The following is a 22,777-nucleotide window of genomic DNA, read 5'->3' as shown; positions in this document are numbered from 1 at the left end:
AAACAAAAATGGACAAATGTGCCAGTCCCTTCTTGCGCATGCCAGTGCATTGCTGTGAGGTTGCTATCTGTCAGTTAGGGTATCCGTGGGTTGTATCCAATTAAGATATACTCAAGAGTAGACCCACTAAAATTAATCACCCGAAGTTAGGTATGAGCATTAATTTTGATGAGTCTACTCAGCATAGGACTAATGTTGAATAAATACAAACTCATGTGTCCTGTTTTAAAGAGGCTGGGTTGTTGTTGTTGTTTTAATTTGAAAGGACCCAGGGAGTTGAAAGCCAAAAATGGAAAGGGGGGAAGGAAAGGGTGGGCCCTCTTTGAAATCAGCTGCCTAAAGCAACAGCTTCATGTTGCTTCATGGTAAGGCCAGCCCTGCCTAGTAGGTGTTTCTGTACAGAGATCTCTGAGGATGCTCCTGTACCTGAAAGGACCTCACCTGTCTCCACCTGCTGTCACTTTTTCTTCCTTCAAAGCCTTCCTCAAACCTCCCAGGGCACTCGGGTGAGGCTCAAGAGTCCTGTGCTAAGTCTCAGGCTGCCCAGTTTTGAGGAGAGTGACCATATAGGAGTGAATTAGCTCAGATACAGAATAGAATTTGCATGCTGAAAAATGCACTGGTATGAAGCAGGTGAAAAGGAGGAATGGGGGAGGAATTCAAACGGTTCAGATTTTAATGAGAAACTACCTAGTTTGCACTTTCCTGAAACAATACGTGAATAAAAAATGCTGTTGGTGACTGGCCCAAAGTTACCCAGTGGGCTTCATGATCGAATAGGAATATGGACGCTGATCTCCCAGGTCACAGTCCAACACTCTAACCACTGCTCCAAACTGGCTCACAAGTTTGTTAATCTTTCAGGTACTCCACAAAAGCACAATCTATCATAAAGGGTTAATCTTTAAGACACTCCACAAAAGCATATGCCCGTGGACATAACCTGATAAGCCAGATCAAAAATGTTCCTACACCCTGTGGACCACATTAACAGGTGGGCAGGGGCCTGTGAATCACCTGGTGTCAGATGAAGTAGCTTCAAAGGAAGAATGGGAGTGACCTCAGGTTGAGCTTCTTCCTTTGAAGGCCAACTACAATCCTTATAGACCTACAATTTCCATCACCCTTGACATATTACAGTTCCCAGGAATCTCCATGGGGGTTAAAGTGGTATACAGAGGGTTTAAATTAGGGCTGCGTGCTCCATCCCCCCGTCCCCCCGTCCCCCCATGATTTGGAGCCTGATCTGGTCATTTGAAATGGCCACATTATGACCCAGGATTGACCTGCCCCAGATCCAGGCCCCAAAGGTATTTGGGAGCCTTGCACAGTGTTTGCTGAACATTAAAACCCCTTTTTTGAATTTGGTGCCTTTTTCTGTCTCCACAGAACAACACAAAAAGATTCCATATTTTAATAATAATAAGAGTAAACCCTACACTGAAATGTACTAGCGGGTGGAAATGGAGAATAAGGAACACATTTAGAGTGGGTTTACTGCTACCGCATCTGATGTCAGGTGATGGATGGGGAGCGTGGTTTGGGCACAACCACACCACAGGCCAAGTGGGAGACATGGCAGGTATAATGAGCCCCCCTCTGGTTTATGCCATCATGAATTGGCTAGTCTTTAAGGGGCCACAAGTAAGACCTATGGATTTCAAGGGTGGAGGGAAAAGAGGCAGAGCTGTTAACTCAGAATATTTTCTAGTGGTGTGATGACACCCTTCCAGGTTCCTGGCAGGATCTGAGAACAGCCAGCAACTGCTGGGTGGCCTGTTGGGATGCTGCCAAAACACGCAGGTTTACATCCTTCATAAAAAGTGCTGCTGATAAGAGAGTTGCTATCTCACCCTGACAAGGGAGAGAGATCTGAATACTGAATAGTAGAAACCTGAACAGAACGTGGGACGGGGCTGACATTCACACATACGGTTTTTGTGGGCGTCTGGAACTCCTGCTCAATCAAAGTTGTGTGCCTAGACTCATAAGTATGGAGCAAGCTTCATTGTACACATGGTGACAGGGCACATGGCCCAGGTGTCTGGATGATCAAATGTCTGGATGAAGGAGACAGCCCTGACAAATGGCTGAATATAAATGAGTAGATTGGGAAAAATAATCAATTTGCCACACACACAAACATGCCAAGTTGTGGATGGTTATAAACCATCACTTTACATTTCCTACCTGAAGTAGTCTCAGCCAGGGCATTGTGGGAGATTTTAAATGGTTCAAAGCTACCCACTGCTGGTGTTAGGCAAGTCCATGGCTTGGTAGGGCAGGGATTTTGCTAAGGGCTCCCTCAAATGTGGTATCAGCTCTCATACTTTTGCAGTGGACCAGAAACTATAGTAATACCGTTCTCCTCACAACTTGGCAAGATCACAGAGACTTCTGCTCTCCTTGTTTTTCTTTTTGTAAATATAATTTAACCACTAACCAGGGCACGTGCTGCTCTTAATTGCTTTTATTTAAGCCAAAACTATCTTGAAGAATCAATGATTCTGGCGGGTTTCCAACTTGCCTGACTGGTTTTGCTTGCTATCTTATCACAGCCCCCCACCCCACCCCTTGGGGCATTGGTGTCCCAGGAACTAGGCCTGCCTATCCTCTGACTGACAATAGCCACACCTCCTCTCTGGCAACCATTTTTAAGGTTGCTAAGTTACCTGGGTTACTCCTTCCTGTCTTGCTTTCTTATTGGTTTGTCTCTGTCCTAGCCAGGTTTACCTTGCTTCATGTTGGCTGCTGGTACAGGGCTGGCACCAGCTACCAGCATCCTTGGGAAGCTGTTGGGTCCACTGCCAACAGCCAGAGTCAACTGCCAGGTATTGTTGCCTGCAAAGTGACTTCAGGAGATAATCTCCTGGAAAATGTATATTCTAGAACAGGCTTCTTCAACCTTGGCCCTCCAGATGTTTTGAGACTACAATTCCTATCATCCCTGACCACTGGTCCTGCTAGCTAGGGGTCATGGGAGTTGTAGGCCAAAAACATCTGGAGGGCTGAAGTTGAGGAAGCCTGTTCTAGAACTACGCAATAAACTTATGTCAGTTTTATAGCATGTTAATTGTAACGCCTTCCCTCACGATCCTCGGCACTGTAGCCCGAGGAGGGAAGATCAGGATGGCTACTTACACATTGCCTCAAAAGAGGCCACAGATATGCACAAAATCTGCATATGTTACTTTATATGGATAAATGCAAAATTATAAATTATTACCATAATTTAAAGAGAAATATAATCTACCTCACCACAGTGGGTACTAGTCTACAGGTGACCTGCGTATGCCATCTGTCTGCTGTCCAGCTATGGATGGGCAACTTCAAGGTCCCTCCTGCTCTCCCTTTTGTAAACCTCCAAATAAATAGGCATCCCCTCACATTCCATGTGCCTCATTCTGCCTAATGGTAGGACTGGTCTTGAAACTAGAAAGTCTCCATTTACCTATTTTTCCCACTTGATCTAAACCAGGAAACTATGGTTAAGAGCTTTGGAACAAGCCAGGATATGAAACCCTGGTTTGAAATTGAAAGCCTCGAGCCATGGTTTCCTGATTTAGACAGAATAAGAAACTATAATTAATTGAAGAGTTCCTGGTTTGTTTGCTCCAGCTGCAAAGGGAGCAGTGAAAGAATTGAGTATGTGCCCATGAGCCCCATTTATATCTTGCCTTTTTAATATGCGGTAGGATGATCTGGATGCAGTCCATTGTAAGGTAACAACAACAGTAATAAATAATAATAATAATAAGCACAACAAATTATCTGAATTGCCTTTTCTTTTGAGTTTTTCCCCTGTTAAACCTTGAATATAGCCATGAATTTTGGACCCTGCTGAATCTCAGATTTATGAAATCTCTCTCCCCAGGCAGTGTTGTTAGATATATGAGAATCTTTTAATACATGTGATAATCAAAGGTCGGGGTGTGAGGCACAGTATGTTGTTGTACCTTCAGATGCTAATATACATGAGAATCCAGGAATGCTCAGTGCCGCGTTTGCTTTGGTGCCAGCTGTTTCAGGGCAGGCTGCCTGGCAGCAGTTCTTAGCGTGGCTGGCAAGCTTCCAGCAAAAGCAAGAGCTGGAGAACAACATGCTGAATGTTCCCTCTTTTCCAGAGCCATCATTGCCCAACCAGGGTTGGTTTGCTACAAGACTCTAGGGACTTGCCCTCAGCACCCACAAGGCTAAGAACAGGGAAAAGGAACTGGCAGCCCTTCAGATGTCTCTAGGTCACCAACTCATAGGAACATAAGAGGCTGCTGAATCAGGCCAGTGACCCATCTAGTCCAACATCCTATTCTCACAGGGGCCCACCAGATGCCTCTGGGAAACCCACTTCCATCATCCCTGACCATTAGCCATGCTGGTTGAGGCTGATGGGAGCTGGGAGTCCAACAATAGCTGGTGACCCACAGGTCTTCTAGCCTTTGGCCTAAAACAGGTGTGAAGAACCTTTGGCTTTCCAGATGTTGTCACTATTTAAATTTATAGCCCGTCCTTCCTCCCAAAGGAGCCCAGGGTGGCAAACACACAAATGAGAACACATTTAAAAGCAATTTTGCTACAGATGCAGACAGGGAACGATATCTACTTAAAAGGCTTGTTGAAAGAGGAAGGTCTTTAGTAGTTGCATGTCTAATATTCGATCACAGAATTGTAGAGGTTGGAAGGGATCCCAAGGGTCATCTAGTCCAACCCCCTGCAGCGCAGGAATCTCAAGTAAAGCATCCATGGCAGATGGCCATCCAACCTCTGCTTAAAAACCTCCAAGGAAGGAGAGTCCACCACCTTCCAAGGGAGTCCATTCCACTGTCAAACAGCTGTTACCACCAGAAAGTTCTTCCTGATGTTTAGTTGGAATCTCTTTTCTTTTACTTGACTCCACTGACTTGGGTCCTACCCACCATAACAGGGGAAAACAAGCTTGCTCCATCTTCCATGTGACAGCCCTTCAGATATTTGAAGATCGCTATCATATCTCCTCTCAGTCTCATATTTTCCAGGCTAAACATACCCAACTCCCTCAACTGTTCCTCATACAGCTTACTTTCCAGACCCATGATCACCTTGGTCACCCTCGTCTGCACACATTCCAGCTTGTGAACATCCTTATCAAATTGTGGTGGCCAGAACTGGATAGTATTCCAGGTGTGGTCTGACCAAGGCAGAATAGAGCAGTACTATTACTTCCCTTGATCTGGACACTATACTTTTGTTGATGTAGTCAAGAATAGCATTAGCTTTTTTGCTTCTACATCACACTGTTGACTCATGAGCAGCTTATGGTTTCCTAAGACCCCTAGATTATTTTCACACGTACTACTCGCAAGTCAGCTGTCCCCCATCTTGTATTTGTGCAGCTGGCTATTCCTGCCTAACTGTAGAACCTTACATTTGTTCCTTTTGAGATACTTTTTGTTCGTTTGGGCCCAGTTGACCAGTCTATTAAGGTCATATTGAATCCTGATTCTGTCGTCTGTGGCATTAACTTCCCCTCCCAGTTTGGTGTCATCTGCAAATTTGATAAGTGTCCCCTCAATTTCTTCATCCAAGTCATCTATAAAGACGTTGAACAACACTGGGCCCAGCACAGAACCCTGTGGCACCCCACTTATCACTTTTCCCCCCAGGATGATGAGAAACCATTAGTGAGCACTAATGGGGGAAAGAGGACTGGAAAAAGTGGAGGTGTTTTTCTGCAAGACTGCATAGAATGGGGACCCCATTGTTCTTTAAACTAGATTAGGAGCAAGGAGCAGTGGCTTATTGGGGTGGTTTGAGATACTCCTACTCTATGAAAGAAAGGGGTTAGAGGTTAGTGTTCGCATGTAAGAGCTCTGAGCAATTCCCAAGAATTTTCAGGCTTGGTGTGGCGGGACTTCCAAAGTGATAGCTTGTCAACATTGAGCTCCTCACCCCACCAAAAAACAACAAACTTAAAATGTGAAGCAGCACATGTGTTTTGAAGGCCATTTCACGTCACTCGACCAGAAGCTTCACAGACACAGTGTGTTTGGATGCACAAAAATGGGCAAAGAGACAAATGCATCAAAGCACAAGGCGATGCTCTGATCCCTTGGCAATGGGTGTGGTATGAGAACAAAGATAGACAGGATAAGATACAGAGGGTGTGGGCAGCTGGAATTGAGGTGTGTCTGCCTTGGTCTCTATATTGCTGCTGTAGGAGCTGGTACAACATAAAGGGTTTTTTAAGCAGCGTGGGTTTGGGATGGCTACATTATCTCTTTGTGCTTGTATATGCTCCTTAGTAAACGAGTTAGGTAGGTCATTCAAATCAGTGCGCTTGCCAACACTCACCCTTAACCCACCTTCATGTGTACATCTTGTACACACTACATGAAATTAACCTCAGGAACACTCAACTTGAGATATTGCGTGGCGATATATTACAGGCCATGTTCCTCTGGCATGAATGCTTTCCAAAAAGCCTTGCTGCTCAGTGGTGTCATCAGGGCTTTGCAGCGGAATTCCAGGTGCCCACTCAGAGGAATGAGCAAGATAGCTTCCTGGTGAGTAGGGCTGGCTTACCATCTAAAGGTGGCTGGGGCAGTGGATCAGACCATTGACTCCAATGTCCCAAATTACCTATTAGCTCTAGTGCTGCTGCTCAAGGGTGTTCCCTACCCTTAACACTTGGGGTTGTCACCAACAGGATTCAACTCAAAGTAGACCCACGTCTCAACTCATCAGAACAGGCCGGCAGAACTTGAGACTAAATCAAGCTAAACCCAGCCATTCAATAAGGATGGGGGATAAATTCATTTCAGTTTGCATTTTATTGCTAATCTACCTAATCCACACTTCCCAAACCAACATGTGAACTGAAACAGAGGTAACTTTCAAAATTCATACTTCTCTGCTTATTTACCAGTGAGAGCTAAAACACCATCATGGATAATCATTTTCATTTCTGTATCCAATAAAGTTCCTGTAGTGAAGTTTGGAAGTAGGTTGGGCAAAGACAAGCTAATGGAACGAGTGGAAAGGAGATAGACAAAACCACAGAACTAAACCCCACTGATCATATCTATATGCTATCAACTGTAATTTCGATAAGAAAGCTTTCATTAATCAATCACTTCTATCTACTCAGAGCATCAGCCATGAACTCATTGAACAGCAGCACTGAGAGTTTGGCTGGCATGACCATGGTGAATAAGTGGCCCCCAGGGATTTAACCAAAGAATGCTAATGTTCCTTGATAGCTGGGAATCTCTTCCCAGCTTTTGGAATGTAATATCCTTAGGATGGTGTTTCCTGCTTGGCAGGGGGTTGGACTCGATGGCCCTTGTGGTCTCTTCCAACTCTATGAGTCTATGATTCTATTCTATGATTCTAGGATTGCAGAAGTGGAGGAAATAATGCTCTGACCTCATCCACTTGCCAGGGAACTAAGGGCTACTACTGTGGTGTGCATGAGACAGAGAGATTTCATGGGGTATTATTACAACCTGTCGATTGTTAGGTACAGTGGTACCTCGGGTTAAGTACTTAATTCGTTCCAGAGGTCTGTTCTTAACCTGAAACTGTTCTTAACCTGAAGCACCACTTTAGCTAATGGGGCCTCCTGCTGCTGCTGCCGCACCACCACCATGCGATTTCTGTTCTCATCCTGAAGCAAAGTTCTTAACCCGAGGTATTATTTCTGGGTTAGCGGAGTCTGTAACCTGAAGTGTATTTAACCCAAAGTACCACTGTACTTTGAGAATTATTCAGTTGAAAGGTGAGGTATACATCTGCTCAATAAACAAATAAGGTAACGGTTTCCAGCTAGGGGCAAGAAAATGGCTTTGGAAAAAGAAAGCGAGTAAGCTGAGAATTAACTGGAGGTGGTGAAGTACTGCTGGTGCAAGGCCTCTGAGAAGTTGGCCCGGTGCTTTTATTTTCTTGGGTACTCAGTACCGGCACCCCTCCCCATGTTGAATGTGTGGCACTTACTGTAACAAATTCATGGTGAGTACTCACACCTTTCCCCCCCTTTCTTTTCTTTTTTTAAAGCACTGTGTGGGCCTATAGCTCTTAGATTTACTGCCCACTGCAGGAATGTCTATTTCCTTCCCCGAGTGCACAGCATGTGTGCTGCTCTGGGTGCGGGAGCAGCTAACTCCGCCTCTGAGTGCACTCTCCCTCCCTCCCTTCCTCCCTCCACTCTCTGATCCAAGTGAAACTAAACCCTGTTAGTGTTAGTCCTGTGTTCCTACCACTTAGTGATATGAGAAACAGTATGATCACAGGTTGAAAGCAGCGTTGTTCTTAATCGCTGCTAGCTTCCTCGGCCATCTCTGGATGGTGGCTCCCCCATCACTGTCCCTTTCCACCATGCAACCTTCCCCCTCTTTACAGGGAATCAGCTTGAGATTCTAGGGGAAAGAGATAAGGCCCTCCGGATGTTGCTGGGCTCAGACTCCCATCAGCCCTGGCCAGCGCAGCCAGGGATTCAGTGATGGTGGGAGCTGGAGAGCAGGCAGCATCTGGAGGGCCGCAGGTTCCCCAGCCCTGCTAAAGACACTTGCTAAGGTGGATGAAATGCCTCTGCAGAGTTCTGCACGCCACTCATAGGTGCCAAGAGAGGAAAGTAATAAATCTCTCAAAGGAAAGAGGAGGAATTGGCCACCTTGCGATACTGTTTCAATCGCCTCGTCTAAATTAACCTGGGATGAGTGATATATGTCCAAAGGGGCCCTGCTCCAAAAGGAAAGCAAAACATACACTTCTAAGTGGGATAATTTTGTTCATTTTTGCAAACAGAAGCCTGCCTGTTTGTCTCCTCATAGACACACACACACACACACACACACCTCTACCTTGCTGGAGGGGGAACATCCACATTTAATCAGGCTTTCCAAGTGCAGCAGTAAACATTAAAAACAGACTTTATTCTGGAGCTGCCTTAACAGTAAACAGGAGATATTTCAAGGTAATTCCTCTCTGCTCCTCTTTACTTAGCTCACACACATGCAGACAACACCTTTCCATTTCTCTGGCCCTCTGTACAACCTTTAAATAGATCATGAAGACTGTAAGAAAAAAATAAATTTAAAAATCCCACCAAGCATTTTATTGTTGGCTCCCTCTTCCATTTAATTGTATCTGTTGCTGTTTTTAATAAAATGTTATGCATTCTGGATTGTATCCAGCCAAGTCATATGCAAAAGTAAATCCACTGAAATGAATGACTTGTGTATAACATTAGTCATACTCAGACTAGACCTATTGAAATGGATAGACACAGCTAACTTCGGCCCATTAATTCAGTGTGCTTGCTTTGAGTAGAACTCAGGTGACTACAACCAATGGGTTCAAATTAGTCAAGTTTATTACTTCCATGGTCTACTCTGAGTAGACAAGTCTGTTCCAAGTTCAAAAAAGTCTGGGATGAGGAGCCAGCAATCCAATCCAATAAAATGCTTCATCCATTATTTTTTTAAGTCTTTAGGGTCTACTACTCAGCTATTCTGCTCATATGGTGGAAAACCACAGGTCTCCCCAAAGCTCACAAGCCTTCTTCCACTTACGTCCCCCATCAGGGGGTGCTGAGAGGGCTCTTGCCTCTGATCCTGGTCATGAAATACAGCTATCATGATAAGGATGAGGGCATCTGTCAACTTTGGCTTCTCTCCGTTTTTTATTTTTTCAATCTTCAGTTCTCCACATTTCCACACCCACTTGCTATTTTTAAAAGTCTCCATGAAAACTCACCAGCACCTTTGTGTGAATTTCTCCCAATATACATGTCGGGCAACATCATCATCATCATTTTTTATTATTATTATTGTCTGTTAGTTTGCTGCTTTCAATGCCACCTTCAACTCCACTGTTTCACTTTGTCTCATGATATGATCATAGGACCACTTCTTGGGTGGGGTAGGACAGCTGGACAGGGACATGTGTATGTATGTGTGTGTGTGTGTGTGTGCGCGCGCATATATTAGTGAAAACAACATACAGAAATACATTATATTAGGGTAAATGACATTGCAAAAATGTGTCTACTTGGCAAAATTGTGTACAAGATATTATCTATTAGGAGAATTACACTCTAAAATACCAAATTTTCCTGAGAAATTTTTAAAATTGCAAACTTATGAGAAAATGCGGAGAACGGAAAATTAGAGGCTCAGAGAAACCAAGATTGATTAATTTACCCAATCCTGGGTTGCATTCAGCTAAGTCCTACTTAGAGTAGACCCACTGAGATACATGAACCTAAGTCAGTCGTATCTACTCATTTCAGTGGTCTACTCTGAGTGGAATTTGCATTGAATACTATCCCCTAAGTCCAATACATCTGAAGGGCCGCACAGTGGCTACCCCTGCACTAGGTCACTTGGATATAGTCGGGCTTTACATCCTCATATCCATTACCGAGCCCTCCACACATTCAGAACAGATTGTCTTTGAAGACTACAGCAGAGGAGGAAACTGAAACGCCGATCAATTAGTCAGCATAATTAAGAGATTAATGGACTGATTGCAGATCAAACAAAACCCAAAGCGCTTTTTAATCAGATGTGGCCACCTGGAGCCTTCCACTTGCATCATCAACCAGCTCCTGCAGCTCCAATCCTGTTTCCTCTCTGTTACTTAACAAGAAGCATTTGGGAGGGTTACATTTCTGGGGCTGCTTCTGCAAGCTGGGAGTACAGGCTAGAGGATATGGAAGATAGCATGTGTTTGTTTGTTGAATTTATATCCCACCCTTCCTCCTGAAGGAGCCCTGGGCTGTAGTGTAGACTAATGAAGTTAATGGACACGTCTAACTTAGGTTCACCAGTAGGCAGAGGAGATGAAATGCAATAACTGCTTCTTTGTGTACTCATTAATTAATCAAATTTATATCCCACCCATCCAAAGAAGCCCAGGATGCAAGCGTATCAGTGATAAAACAATTCAATGATAACATATAAAAGCATCTTTTAAAAATGCTTTTAAAGGCTGGCCCAAAAGCTTTTTGCTGCTTTGGGCAAAGTCAATTTTATCCCCTCTGGATGGGGGAGAAGTTTGATTTTGTTTGCATTTTAATGAGAAATAAGCCAATTCACTGTTCTTGAACCAAAACCCAATTATCCTTAAAATTAACACATTTCTGAAATTTGTGATTCAAACATGCACTGTGTTCAGGGAAAGTGTGCATAAAAATGCATATACATTAGTGAAATAAATGTACAAAAATTCATTATATTAAAGAAAAGTGCTTGTAGAAATGTGTATATTAGTCAAAGCTGCATACAAAAATGTGTGCATTCAGGAAAAATTAAACTAAAATGCTGAGAATTTTTCATGGGCTTTTTTTAAAAAATGGCAAATTGCTGCAGAAACATGAAGCAAATATAAGATTGGGGGGGGGGGGGGAATGAGACACTGAAACTGACAGATTGATTCACCTCTAGACCCATACATTACATATATGCACAGCCACCTTTGTGTGTCTTATCATATTAATTCCAACATACGGTATCTATTCTTACCATGCTTGAGAGCCTGAGGCCATGCCTAGTTCCTTTGTGGCAGGCCACACTCCATTTATTTAACTGCTGCCTGGGATAAAGCAGAAACACACAGCCACCCTACAACAGATTATCTAAATTCAAAAATATACCTTGGCAGCTGCAGGGTGGGAAATGGCAGGCTGTGCCCTGGACTGTATGATGCTTAGATGTCCTTGCATATAGAGGCATATCCATGAAAACTAGAACCATTCAGTTTTGGGCCTTACAGGCAATCTAATCCAACCTTCTGCAAACAATCCAGAGCATCCCCCAAAAAGCAGTTCCCCAGTCTCTGCCTGAAGCTCCCATCACACCTCTAGGTCAGGCATAGGCAAAGTCGGCCCTCCAGATGTTTTGAGACTACAACTCCCATCATCCCTGACCACTGGTCCTGTAAGCTAGGGATGATGGGAGCTGTAGCCCCAAAACATCTGGAGGGCTGATTTTGCCTATGCCTGCTCTAGGTATGGGCTTCTCTTTTTGCCAGGCTTGTATTTAGGCCTGTTTCATGCACTTGAAGTGTTGCTGAACTTTTGTTTTATTTGCTTTTACATGTTCTTATACTGCTGCTTTATTAGTTTGTATTTTTGTTTTAACAATCTCCTTTGTTTTTGATATTGTATACCGCTTAGAGATTTTAAAAATAAGTAGTTCATCAATGCTTTCGAATAAATAAATGGTTCCACTGCCTAACCGCCCAGCTATCGAGACATTGCTCCTAGGCTGCATATGTACCATATATTAAAAGTACATCCACCCACCCCTGAAATAATAATGGGAATGGTAGTTTACTCATCACAGAGCTGCCTTTCTCAGCACCCTTAACAAACTACAGTTCCCATGATTTGCTGGGCAAGGGCATGGAATATGCTTTAGATGCATGGCATAAACACAGTTCAGAAATATAACCAATGGAGATGAGGGGGAATCTAAAGAAGAAGAACTCTAGCAGCTCCACACTAGCACACTTTGTTGACAGGGTGAGGCTGTTGTTGCCTCCCCAAAGCCATGTGCTAATGCCAGTTGCAAAATTTCAGTCAGTGGAAGAAGAAAAACCCTCTTCTGGCACATGAAGTTATTGGCACAAAGCTGGGTTGCCCACAAGCTTAAACTGACAGAAACTCATCCGATTAGAACAGGCAAGTCCAACATAACAGCAGCTCATCCGCCTATCATAGAGATCTTTAATTTCTGTCCTGTGATGAAATGTAAAAGAGGAGTAGGGGATGATTCACAGTTGAATTTGGGCCTGCATTAACAATTCTGCTAAGGAGATGGGCATGGTGTCCAAAGGCAGGTCACTGGTTATTGGTTTCTAAGGGACTGCTGAGTACCTCCGGGTTCCTAGGAATACTGTATAAAAAGAAGCCAGGACCAGATGGGCCTTGGTCAGATCTTGCTAGGGTGCTGCATACATTACTAACAAAAATGGCATTCTGTCATGAGAATGGGAAGTGTTTCAACAGGAGAGAGTTAAAGGAGCCAGGAGTTCTGCTGGAGACTCCTTTAACAGCCCTGACAAAGCATCCAAGAACCTCTTTTGTTAGGGAAATTCCAGGTGATGGCTTCCCATGGGAACTCATTGTTAGACGATCTCGATCTCCCTTAAATCTTCTGAACGGGTAAAGGCAGATTCACAGCCCCCCCCCCCAGCTAAAGGTGACAATTTCCAAAAAGAGGCGTGTGGGGAGGGAGGCTCAGTAGAAATAGCCAGGTAGCTACCACACTGCCCACCTCACAGCATCTGCCACCTGAAGCAATTGCCTCACTCTACCTGATGGTGGGCCGACTGCCCTGCATAAGGTCCTTTCCAACCAGTGGCATAGCGTGGGTTGTCAGCACCCAGGGCAATGTAAGTAATTTGCGCCCCCTAACCCATGGATTTGCGCTCCCTAACCCTAACCCCTAGATGTTGCGCCCGGTGCGGCCGGGCCCCCCTGCACCCCCCACGCTATGCCACTGTTTCCAACCCATTTTATTTCTGCAGTTTGCAGACAAGGTTCCATCACAAAACTATGTCCCCTGTGATTAGCTGCTTCTCACATCACCATCAGCAGAAGCAGCTTGCCAGGTAGGAAGGAGCCACTATGGTGGTAGCTGCTGCTGCTGCTGCTTAGCAGGGAGGAACAAGACAGTGGGGAGGTTGGTGCAGTGCAGGAGTACCAGCAGGAGCATTGGATTTGTTCCTCCAGTGTGGTTGCACCGCATCAACCTCTTTGCTGCTGCATCACCCCTCTCCCTCCCAGTGAGCAACAGTGACCCACCTGCTGGGAAGCTTCACCTCACCTGCTGAGCCACTTCTGACAGTGTACAGTGTAGCAGTGCGCAAGGCATGGTTTCCCTTGATCATGTCTGTGCGTCCCATGCCAGCAGAGTTCCATCAGCGATGCGGACACTGGTCTCAGAAGTGTTTCACAATGAGAGGCACTTTTATATGTTACCCATGCAAAGCAGCCACACCAAGTGTGGTGCCACAGTGGCAATCCGCCACAACTTGGATACCTAAAAGCAGCAAAAGGTTTCATGCACCCGCAAGCATTAGCTTGAGAACTGTCGCCCGGCCACACACTTCCCCTTCCAAGGAAAGACAACAAACTTACTTCTTGGCTCCCGGGGTCCATCAACAGTCACTTTAATGGCACGGTGATAGGTAGCGACCTGGGTGGGGTTTGTGAAGACTGTAATTGTCAATGTAAAGCTTTTTCCTAAAGACCAAGGGAGGAAAAAACAGAAAAGAGAAAGCACACATGAGTCCAGGTTGTAAGTGTATGGGATCCAGGATATAATGGAAGGGTGCAGAGCATGGGCACCCTCAGGGGTTTTTCCTGGGGTGGGGGGAGTAGAATACTGAAAGGGGTGGGAAAGGTTAGTCTCTCACTAATTTGAGAAGAATAACGCCTATACGTTTTTGCCTCAGATCTCAGGTGCTTCAAATGCTAGAAACTTACTCCTTTTTTTAGAAATGAAAGCTGGAGATTTTTGGATCATGATTCACCCAGGAGGAGAGCAACAGCCTCCCTTGCTTCTACCATATATACCCGTGGTAGATGGGCAGCCATGTTGAAAGCAAGGCCTGGCTTAAATTTAAGCAAGGGCTTACTAAGGCTGCTTTGCTTTGCTACTACTGTTTGAACAAACCCCCTTGCTGTTAGGATCTGAGGCTGCAGAAACAGCTAGAGGGGATAAAATTAACAATCTCAAATTATATTAAGTCACTCGGCAGTAAGCTGAAAAAATTAGCAACTGGTCTCATAGTATACTTCATAATAATAATAATAATAATAATAATAATAATAATAATAATAGAATTTATACACCACCCTATATCCAGAGGTCTCAGGGCAATTCACAGAATAAATCAAAATATAAAACCACAAAACACATGATCAAAATAAAAACAACAATCCAATAACACCCCCCAAAACCCATATTTTAAAAGGGCATAGGATGTCATATCACAGTGCACAGCATCTAAACACTACTAACACTGATCTATGTTTTCAGAAAAGTCACAAGATGCAGCCTTCTTTAGCCTGTACCACTTCAAAGTTTAGCTGGGGGGGGGGGCGGGGAAGCAGGAGTGACTGCTGGATTGAATCATCATCTGTATCAAGAACTTCCTCTCAGTAAAAGTCAGCATGTGAGGGTTTTAGTCTAGTTTTCTATCAAATGTGCTACATTTCTATATGCAGGACTTTATGGCCAGGTGTGTGTGTTTGGAGGAAGAAGTTTTCAGCTTCCTGGCTTCCCACCTGAACTCTGGATTGGCATAATCCTAGGAGGGCTGGGTCTTGAAATTTGTTTGCTTATTTATTTAAAATAAAGGTATAGGAGTAAAAGAGCAAATACAGCCATCCTTCATACTGTTGTTTACTGTAATATAGTAGTTCTGAACAGCCCAAATCTGGAAACAAATAAAAACACTCAGGAGCACCCGTCAACCTGATTAGCTGGCATGCTAGATTTCTATGTACAAGGAGACTTCACGTTCATGTGTGTGAGCATTCAAACATGCATCCCCCGGGGAACACACATTTGTACACCCCCAATCTTACATGGTACAGTCCACAAAAAAAGTTAGCACTTGATCCTGCTAATTACAAACACTGGCATTAACAACACAGTGGACAGCTGGTAAGCACATGTCAGGCAGCCTCTTTAGCTTCCTGTGCTTAGAGCAGATGTAGGGGACCTTAAGCCCAGGGCTTTTTTTCTGGAAAAAGAGGTGGTGGAACTTGATGAGCACCTACCCAAAGTTGCTGAGCTCTTCGTCCCCACTGCCACTTTCAGCAGCCACAATCGTCACGCCAACACAACCCGTCACAGCAACCCGATCATCATGCCACACGGCCCCAGACACTGTGCCCCAACCTAATAGAGCTGCCGGAACGCGCCAAAGAGTTGCCGGAACTCCAGTGTGTTCCAGCTGAAAAAAAGCCCTGCTTAAGCCCTCCAGATGTTATTGAAAACAACTACCATCAGTCCTAGCAAGCATGGCTAATGGCCAGGGAGAATGGGATTTGTAGTTCAGCAACATCTGGAAGGCAAATGGTTCCCTACCCCTGATTTAGAAGAAAGCACAACCAAGGATATCATGAGGTTTTCAGGAAGCACAGACTCCCAGAAAGGCTATAGAAGGAAAGCTACCAGATATTGGTGAAAGAAACTCACAAAAACTCATCCAACTCAAAAGTGAGAGTGAATGCAAACAAACAAACAAACCCTGCACCTCATCCTTGAGAATTTCACCTATGTTTCCTCTGCCCTTCAATAATTTTCAAATGTAGGGGGGGTTTCCTCATTAATTGGTGGGAAATCATTGCAAAAAACAACAACAACCCAAAAGGTAAAAGACGTGTTCAGGACAGCACTATCCTGTACAGAATTAGTCTACACTGACAGAAACAGGGACTTATAGCATGCAGAACAGAGAGCCCAAATGGGAAGTTTCATGCACTTGAAGACAAAAGACTTTTTGCTAACCAAGAGGCTTTAGACTCACGTCTCCTAGTTTGAAATCAAACTCCTCACAGGCTTCCCAAGGACTCCAGACTACTGTAATTTCTTATCCCAGACATGGAGACCTGAGTAGGGGGGTTCCTAATGAATTCAAGAGTCAAATTCGGATGGAGCTATGTACAGTTTGGAAATTTGTGTAAGGGGGATGGAAAAAAGGGGTGGGAGGGAGGAGACTTAAAGCAAATAATTGAGTACAGAAATGAAAGCTTAATTCATAAAAGCAAAACATTTTTCCATTCATCAACCTGCAAGCAGTTATGTGGGGGAGATTTTGAAAGAAAGCCTTGCCTGCCACTTAGGAAAGGAGCCAATGGGAAAGCGGAAATGCACGAAAGAATGTAAACTATTTGGGTTTCATAAAGAGCAACAAGTAAACAGTTATTACACGCAAATCATTCTTAAGATCACTTGGGCCTTAATGCCGAGAAGCCAAAAATCTCTTTGACGGTTTGCATGTATACATTCAAAAGACTGGCCAGCAGCCGACACAGTTATAGTGCACCACTTCCTGTAGCAGCAGCAGCAGCAGCACAGGCTGAAACACACCATAAGATCGGCATCAGGGCTGTTCATGCAACATAACTTATGCAGCTACGGTGTGGCACTTCTTGCAGAAGAACAGGCACATGCTAAACACAATAAGATCAGCATCGGCATTGGCCATGCAACAGATCTTTGCAGAATGAACATTGGGGTGGGGGCTTGGAATCCCACCTGCTGGCCTCACTCTGCCCTCTGTGCATTCATCACAGCTTCTCTGCAGGGCCCAGGCATGTGTGCTTGTAAGTTCTACAGAGGGAGCAGGCAGAGCCTGTGGCCCTCCAGATGTTGCCCGGTCAGTAGCCCTTCTCTCCACTTGTGATTCCTATACTGCCTTTGACAGTGGAGGTAGAACATAGCCATCATGGCCAGTAGCTGCTGCCAGTAGCCTTATCCTCTATGGATTTGCCTAGTCCTCTTTCAAAGCCATCTATATTGGTGGCCACCATCACTATCTCTTGTGGGAGCAAATTCCATATTTTAACGATGCAACGTGTGAAGAAGTTCTTTCTTTGGTCTGTCCTGAATGTTCCAACAGGAGGTTCTCTACCCATTTTTCTGGGAGGTGATGGAGAAGATAATATGTATATTTCATTTTTAATGCCTCCAGCTTTAAACTGCCTCTGATCATGGATGTTCCATTCAGCTATCCTGGCTAACAAGTAGGTCCTGCAACAAATCATGGCTTGTAGTCTGCTCCAGACTGGTCAGGGTCCCACCTAGCTATCCCCTCATTCAATTCCTCATGAGTTTTCCATTCCGTCCCCACTGCCTCAAACAGCCAGTCAGCATTTTGTGCCAACTGAACATGCTCAGTCCTCAGTGTGCAATTTGGAAGTGTCCCCCCCCCCTTTTAGATTTCTTCCCCTTTCAAAATTTGTTGCATTTCTATAAAACTTGGGATCCCCCCGCACGCCTGCTGAGGGATGAGACCTTTTTGATTACATACGGCTATTGGAAGTCCATTTTGTTCCAGCAGTCTTTCATTTTATGGGGTTGTTTGTTTTTTAATTTAACTGATAACCCAGTCTCTCTTTTAAAATTATTCTGTACTCTTTTTAAGACATTGTGTTTTAAAAAAAACATCATTGTAAGACAAGGGTTTCCAAATATTTCCACCTCATGGACCATGTGAAAACAGCTGAAAGTTGGGTGAACCACTTAATGATTTTTCTGCCTGTTGTAGCCATTGTAATGGACTGCCCTAGAAGCTGTATGATTTTTCAAAATTGCATTTTTATGGCTTCTTTTTATTTCTTATAGGATAATTTCCATAGAATTCAGATTGTAACACAATAAAATAGAATATGCAAGAAAAGAAACCATAAAAATGCAATTAAAAGTTAATATGAATATTTAATGGAATAGATGTGCTGTCTCCCATCTTAACCACAAATCCACAGACATGCCATGGGCCACCTGAATGAAGCTTCTGGACCACAGATAGTCCGCGAACCACAGTTTGGGAACTCCTGTTGCGAGGCACACTATGTGGTATATTCACACAGGATGAAATGTTCTAATAAAGAAGCACAATATGTGTGGATAGTGTCATGTGTGGATATCCTCCAAGAACTCAGCCACCTTTTAAAGCCACTTCTAAATTTGTTATCAACTCATTCATCTCCAGTCTCCTTACCTCGGCCACTCCGTCCAACAAAGCGAAGGTCGTTAAACCTGGCCACTTGGTTTTTCATGACCGCAGAGGCATTCCGGAGCTCCGCTGAATAGTTCTCATCGTTACCGGCCATGACAGTAACCACAGTGCCATCAGGCACATCTCCAAGGGCAACCACCTAGAAACCACCAGCAACAAGAAATTGTTGAGTTTAGAAACACAGGAGCATAAGAAGATCCCCTAATGCTATTGGCTCATCTTAGCTCAGTACTGTGTCTGCTGATCGGTAGCAGCTTTCCATGATTTTGTGCAGCCCGAACCTTGGGATAGGGACGCGGGTGGCACTGTGGGTTAAACCACAGAGCCTAGGGCTTGCTGATCAGAAGGTCGGCGGTTCGAATCCCCACAACGGGGTAAGCTCCTGTTGCTCAGTCCCAGCTCCTGCCCACCTAGCAGTTCGAAAGCATGTCAAAGTGCAAGTAGATAAATAGGTGCCGCTCCGGCGGGAAGGAAAACGCTGTTTCCGTGCACTGCTCTGGTTCGCCAGAAGCGGCTTAGTCATGCTGGCCACATGACCCGGAAGCTGTACGCCAGCTCCCTCAGCCAATAAAGCAAGATGAGCGCCACAACCCCAGAGTCGGCCACGACTGGACCTAATGGTCAGGGGTCCCTTTACCTTTAACCTTGGGATGCTGGGGGTTGAACCCAGGACTTTCTGCATCCAAAGCAAATGCTGTACTGCAGAGCTAGAACTTTGCCCTTAAAATTCCTTGCCCAACCTCTGAGGGGCATTTGAAGACATTTGGCCCCTGAGACAAAAAATAATAATCCATAGTATGCATGTATGATGCAGACATCTGCAAAGATGTACAAGTTAACATGGGAATATACTTGACCAATGAATTTCTCTTCCACGGGTCTCAGGCTGCAATCCAGTGCACACGTCACTTGGGATGCTTGAGGAATTTGATCTCTGTGAATCCTTGTATGCCCTGGCCTGATTCCTACCTCCCAAGCTAATGTGTAGATAGGAAATTTGTTGTCTACCAGTTTTTGTACTTCCTAAATGTTCTGCATAGGATGTATTCGTCCATACAAATATGCATGTGTTTTTAGCTTTTAATCTGTTTCAGTTTAATGTTGGTTTTAATTGTACGTGCTATTTTTCTGTAAGTCTCTTTAAGCTACCTTTCGTATATAAAAAGTTGACTGATAAGTGCAATGTGTAATAATATATATGAAAAATACATTTTGAAATGCATACTTTGAGAGTTAATGCATTTAGAAATGGGTATTTTTTTGAGAAAATGTGTTTAGCAATGTGCATTTCAAGAGAAAATATATTTAAAGTTATATACTTAAAACAAAAATTTTCACACAGTTTTTTTATTAAAAAAAGAAAACGTGGATTAATGCGGAAATGGGATAAAATGGGTTTATTTAAAAAATACAAATACAAAAGTGAAAGAGACTGGAAAAAGACTGGAGTTTGGCAACTTGGAAGTAAATCAAATTGAACTCAGAGGGCTGTACTTCTGGGTAAAACATGCATACGATCATGTTACAAAAGAGCAGAGTCACTTCTGAATAAACCTTTAGAAACTGAAATAAGTGCTATTATTTTAGTATTTCTCAGACACTTGGAAAACAAGGCTGTAACATGTATAGGTATACCCACATAAACAATAAATATTAAGGCAGTGCATTTAAGTTCAATAACCTATTTTGCTATCACCTGGGCTGTTGACCAATTCCAGCATTTATTACTGAGCGGTTCAAAATGGAAACAAATTTGCATATTATCAAATCTTCACTGTTATTTTATTAAAATGTGGGATGAAGTAGAAGATAACTTGTAGTCAATTGATTTCAGTGGGAGAGAATGAAAAGTGTATTTAATTCTCCAGTGGAAATCAATGGTGCTTTAAAAGCATTTGACTTCATTCTGGATCATGTCCTTACAGTTTAAAATACAAAAGCTATCACTTCCTGTTAGAAGCAAAGGCCACTCTTGACGTCTCTCTTCATTCCCTAGCAGAGTAACATAAAAGGGCCAAAATGTGCTCAAAATAGTAAGCTGAACTCGTAATCTGTGAACAGGCCAAATGAATTTAACTATGTCTAAGTTAATTAAGGAAGGAACTGGTCCAGCCACAATTAAGTCCGTCAATTACATTGGGAGAGGTAAAAACGTCTCCACCACCACCCTTGCAATCCATGGGGCTTAAACAATGTAATCCTAGGTGATGTACAGATTTAATCAAATAAAAGGCTTAACTCCGAATGAAGTCCCACTGTGCTTGATGGGGCTTACTGCCAAACAAGGATGCACAGGATTGCAGTCTAAAAGTCTTTGACTGAATAAAGACCAACTTAGCAGCGATTGTTAAACTTTGGAGGAGGGGCTGTAGCTCTGTATGCAGAAGGTCCCTGGTTCAAGCCCCAGCACCTCCGGGAAAGTTTGGGAGAGACCCCTGTCTGAAAACCTGGAGAACCTCTGCAAATCAGTGCAGATAACACTGAGCTAGACAGAGCTGATGATCTGGCAAAGCCAGTTGTTATAAATTATTATTAATCTTTTATCAGACCGTTAATATAATAGCATTTTACAAAGCTTCATAAATGTAAGCCCCAAGGAGCTTCCTGTCTTAATTTTAGCCACATAGGACTTTGTTTTGACCACAGTTAGGTAACAATAATCAACACTTAGATCAATAGGAAAGAAGAGCGTTTGACTTGTGCCTGGGATCCATGGCCTGAATTTTTTGGACGAGGGAGTCTGCCTAGTGCTTTTGAATTATCCCAGTGCTCTGGCACACATCATTGACCAGAATATCGGAAGGTGGGAGCAAGTTTCTTTCTTAATGAGCCACAGACTGGACAGAATACTCCCTGCATGCTTCCCCTTGTAACTCCAACAGTAAAAGGGAATAGAAACATATTTTTAAATGAAAGGTTATGCAGGACAGGGACATTGTTACAGGGGGGCCCAGGGCTGCCAACTCATTGTCACTGGGTTCTGGGTGTCCTGCTCCACCAACCTCCTTTGCTTATAGGGTGGCTGCAAAGGACAGTGCTGTTGAGACCTCAGTCACTCAGTACCTCAATTTAAAGGTAATGGGACCCCTGACCATGAGGTCCAGTCGTGGCCGACTCTGGGGTTGCGGCGCTCATCTCGCTTTACTGGCCGAGGGAGCCGGCGTACAGCTTCCGGGTCATGTGGCCAGCATGACTAAGCCGCTTCTGGCGAACCAGAGCAGTGCACGGAAACAGCATTTTCCTTCCCGCCGGAGCGGCACCTATTTATCTACTTGCATTTTGATGTGCTTTCAAACTGCTAGATTGGCAGGAGCAGGGACCGAGCAACGGGAGCTTACCCTGTCGCGGGGATTCGAACTGCCGACCTTCTGATCGGCAAGTCGTAGGCTCTGTGGTTTAACCCACAGCGCCACCCGCTACCTCAATTTACCCAGAGGCAAAATTGTTGCATCAATCTGTCCCCCCCCCCCGGAGCCTATTATGTACCTAGCAATGCCTGTGGTGTGGGAGAAGCAGGGGGAGCATACAGCATACCTGGCAAGTCATAGGACTCCTTTTACTATGGCCCTGATTCTGTCCAAAATGTAGATTTTTAAAAAACCATTTTAATTCTTGTTTTTAACAAATACAAATACAATAACCATATGCTACTCTTCTTTTACTGTCCCTATGGATTTATTCCTAACAGATCAACAGAACTACCAGTGCCGTTGCTTTTAAATATAAAGAGGGAATTATTTTAGGATGAAATCCTTAGGTGGATTTCTAAGGGAACAGAAAAGGGTGGGTGTTGTTGTTTTTTACCCTGGGGGTTTGGGTTATGTGTTGCAAGAGGTTCTGGGTTTTGTGTTTTTTGTTAAAGAGAATAATTTTGCACTTAGGGGTTCACTACTTTTGACTTGTGGAGTGGAAGAAGGGAAATGTATTATTTTAAACATTGGCATTTTAAGCTTTTAAGGCTGCAACCCTCTGTTGCCTTACTTATTGGTGGCTAAGTTCCATTAAACTCAAAAGGACTTTCTTCCGAACAAACACAGAGGAT

General features: G+C 44.0%; 1 protein-coding gene across 2 annotated transcripts in view; it reads right to left on the bottom strand.

Moving 5' to 3' along the window:
* RUNX3 (RUNX family transcription factor 3) overlaps positions 1-22,777 on the bottom strand; it is a 164,722-nt gene that overhangs the window by 39,819 nt on the left and 102,126 nt on the right. For both annotated transcript variants that reach the window (XM_079987783.1, XM_079987782.1), the window contains 2 exons: positions 18,718-18,874; positions 14,120-14,224 (listed from right to left, as the gene is read on the bottom strand). In XM_079987783.1, coding sequence (XP_079843909.1) covers positions 14,120-14,224; positions 18,718-18,874 — 262 coding nt within the window. The remainder of the gene's footprint in view (positions 1-14,119; positions 14,225-18,717; positions 18,875-22,777) is intronic.

Source organism: Podarcis cretensis, assembly GCF_951804945.1.
Source record: "Podarcis cretensis genome assembly, chromosome: 8".
Taxonomy (NCBI): Eukaryota; Metazoa; Chordata; class Lepidosauria; order Squamata; family Lacertidae; genus Podarcis; species Podarcis cretensis.
This window is presented reverse-complemented; position numbering and strand designations above follow the sequence as displayed.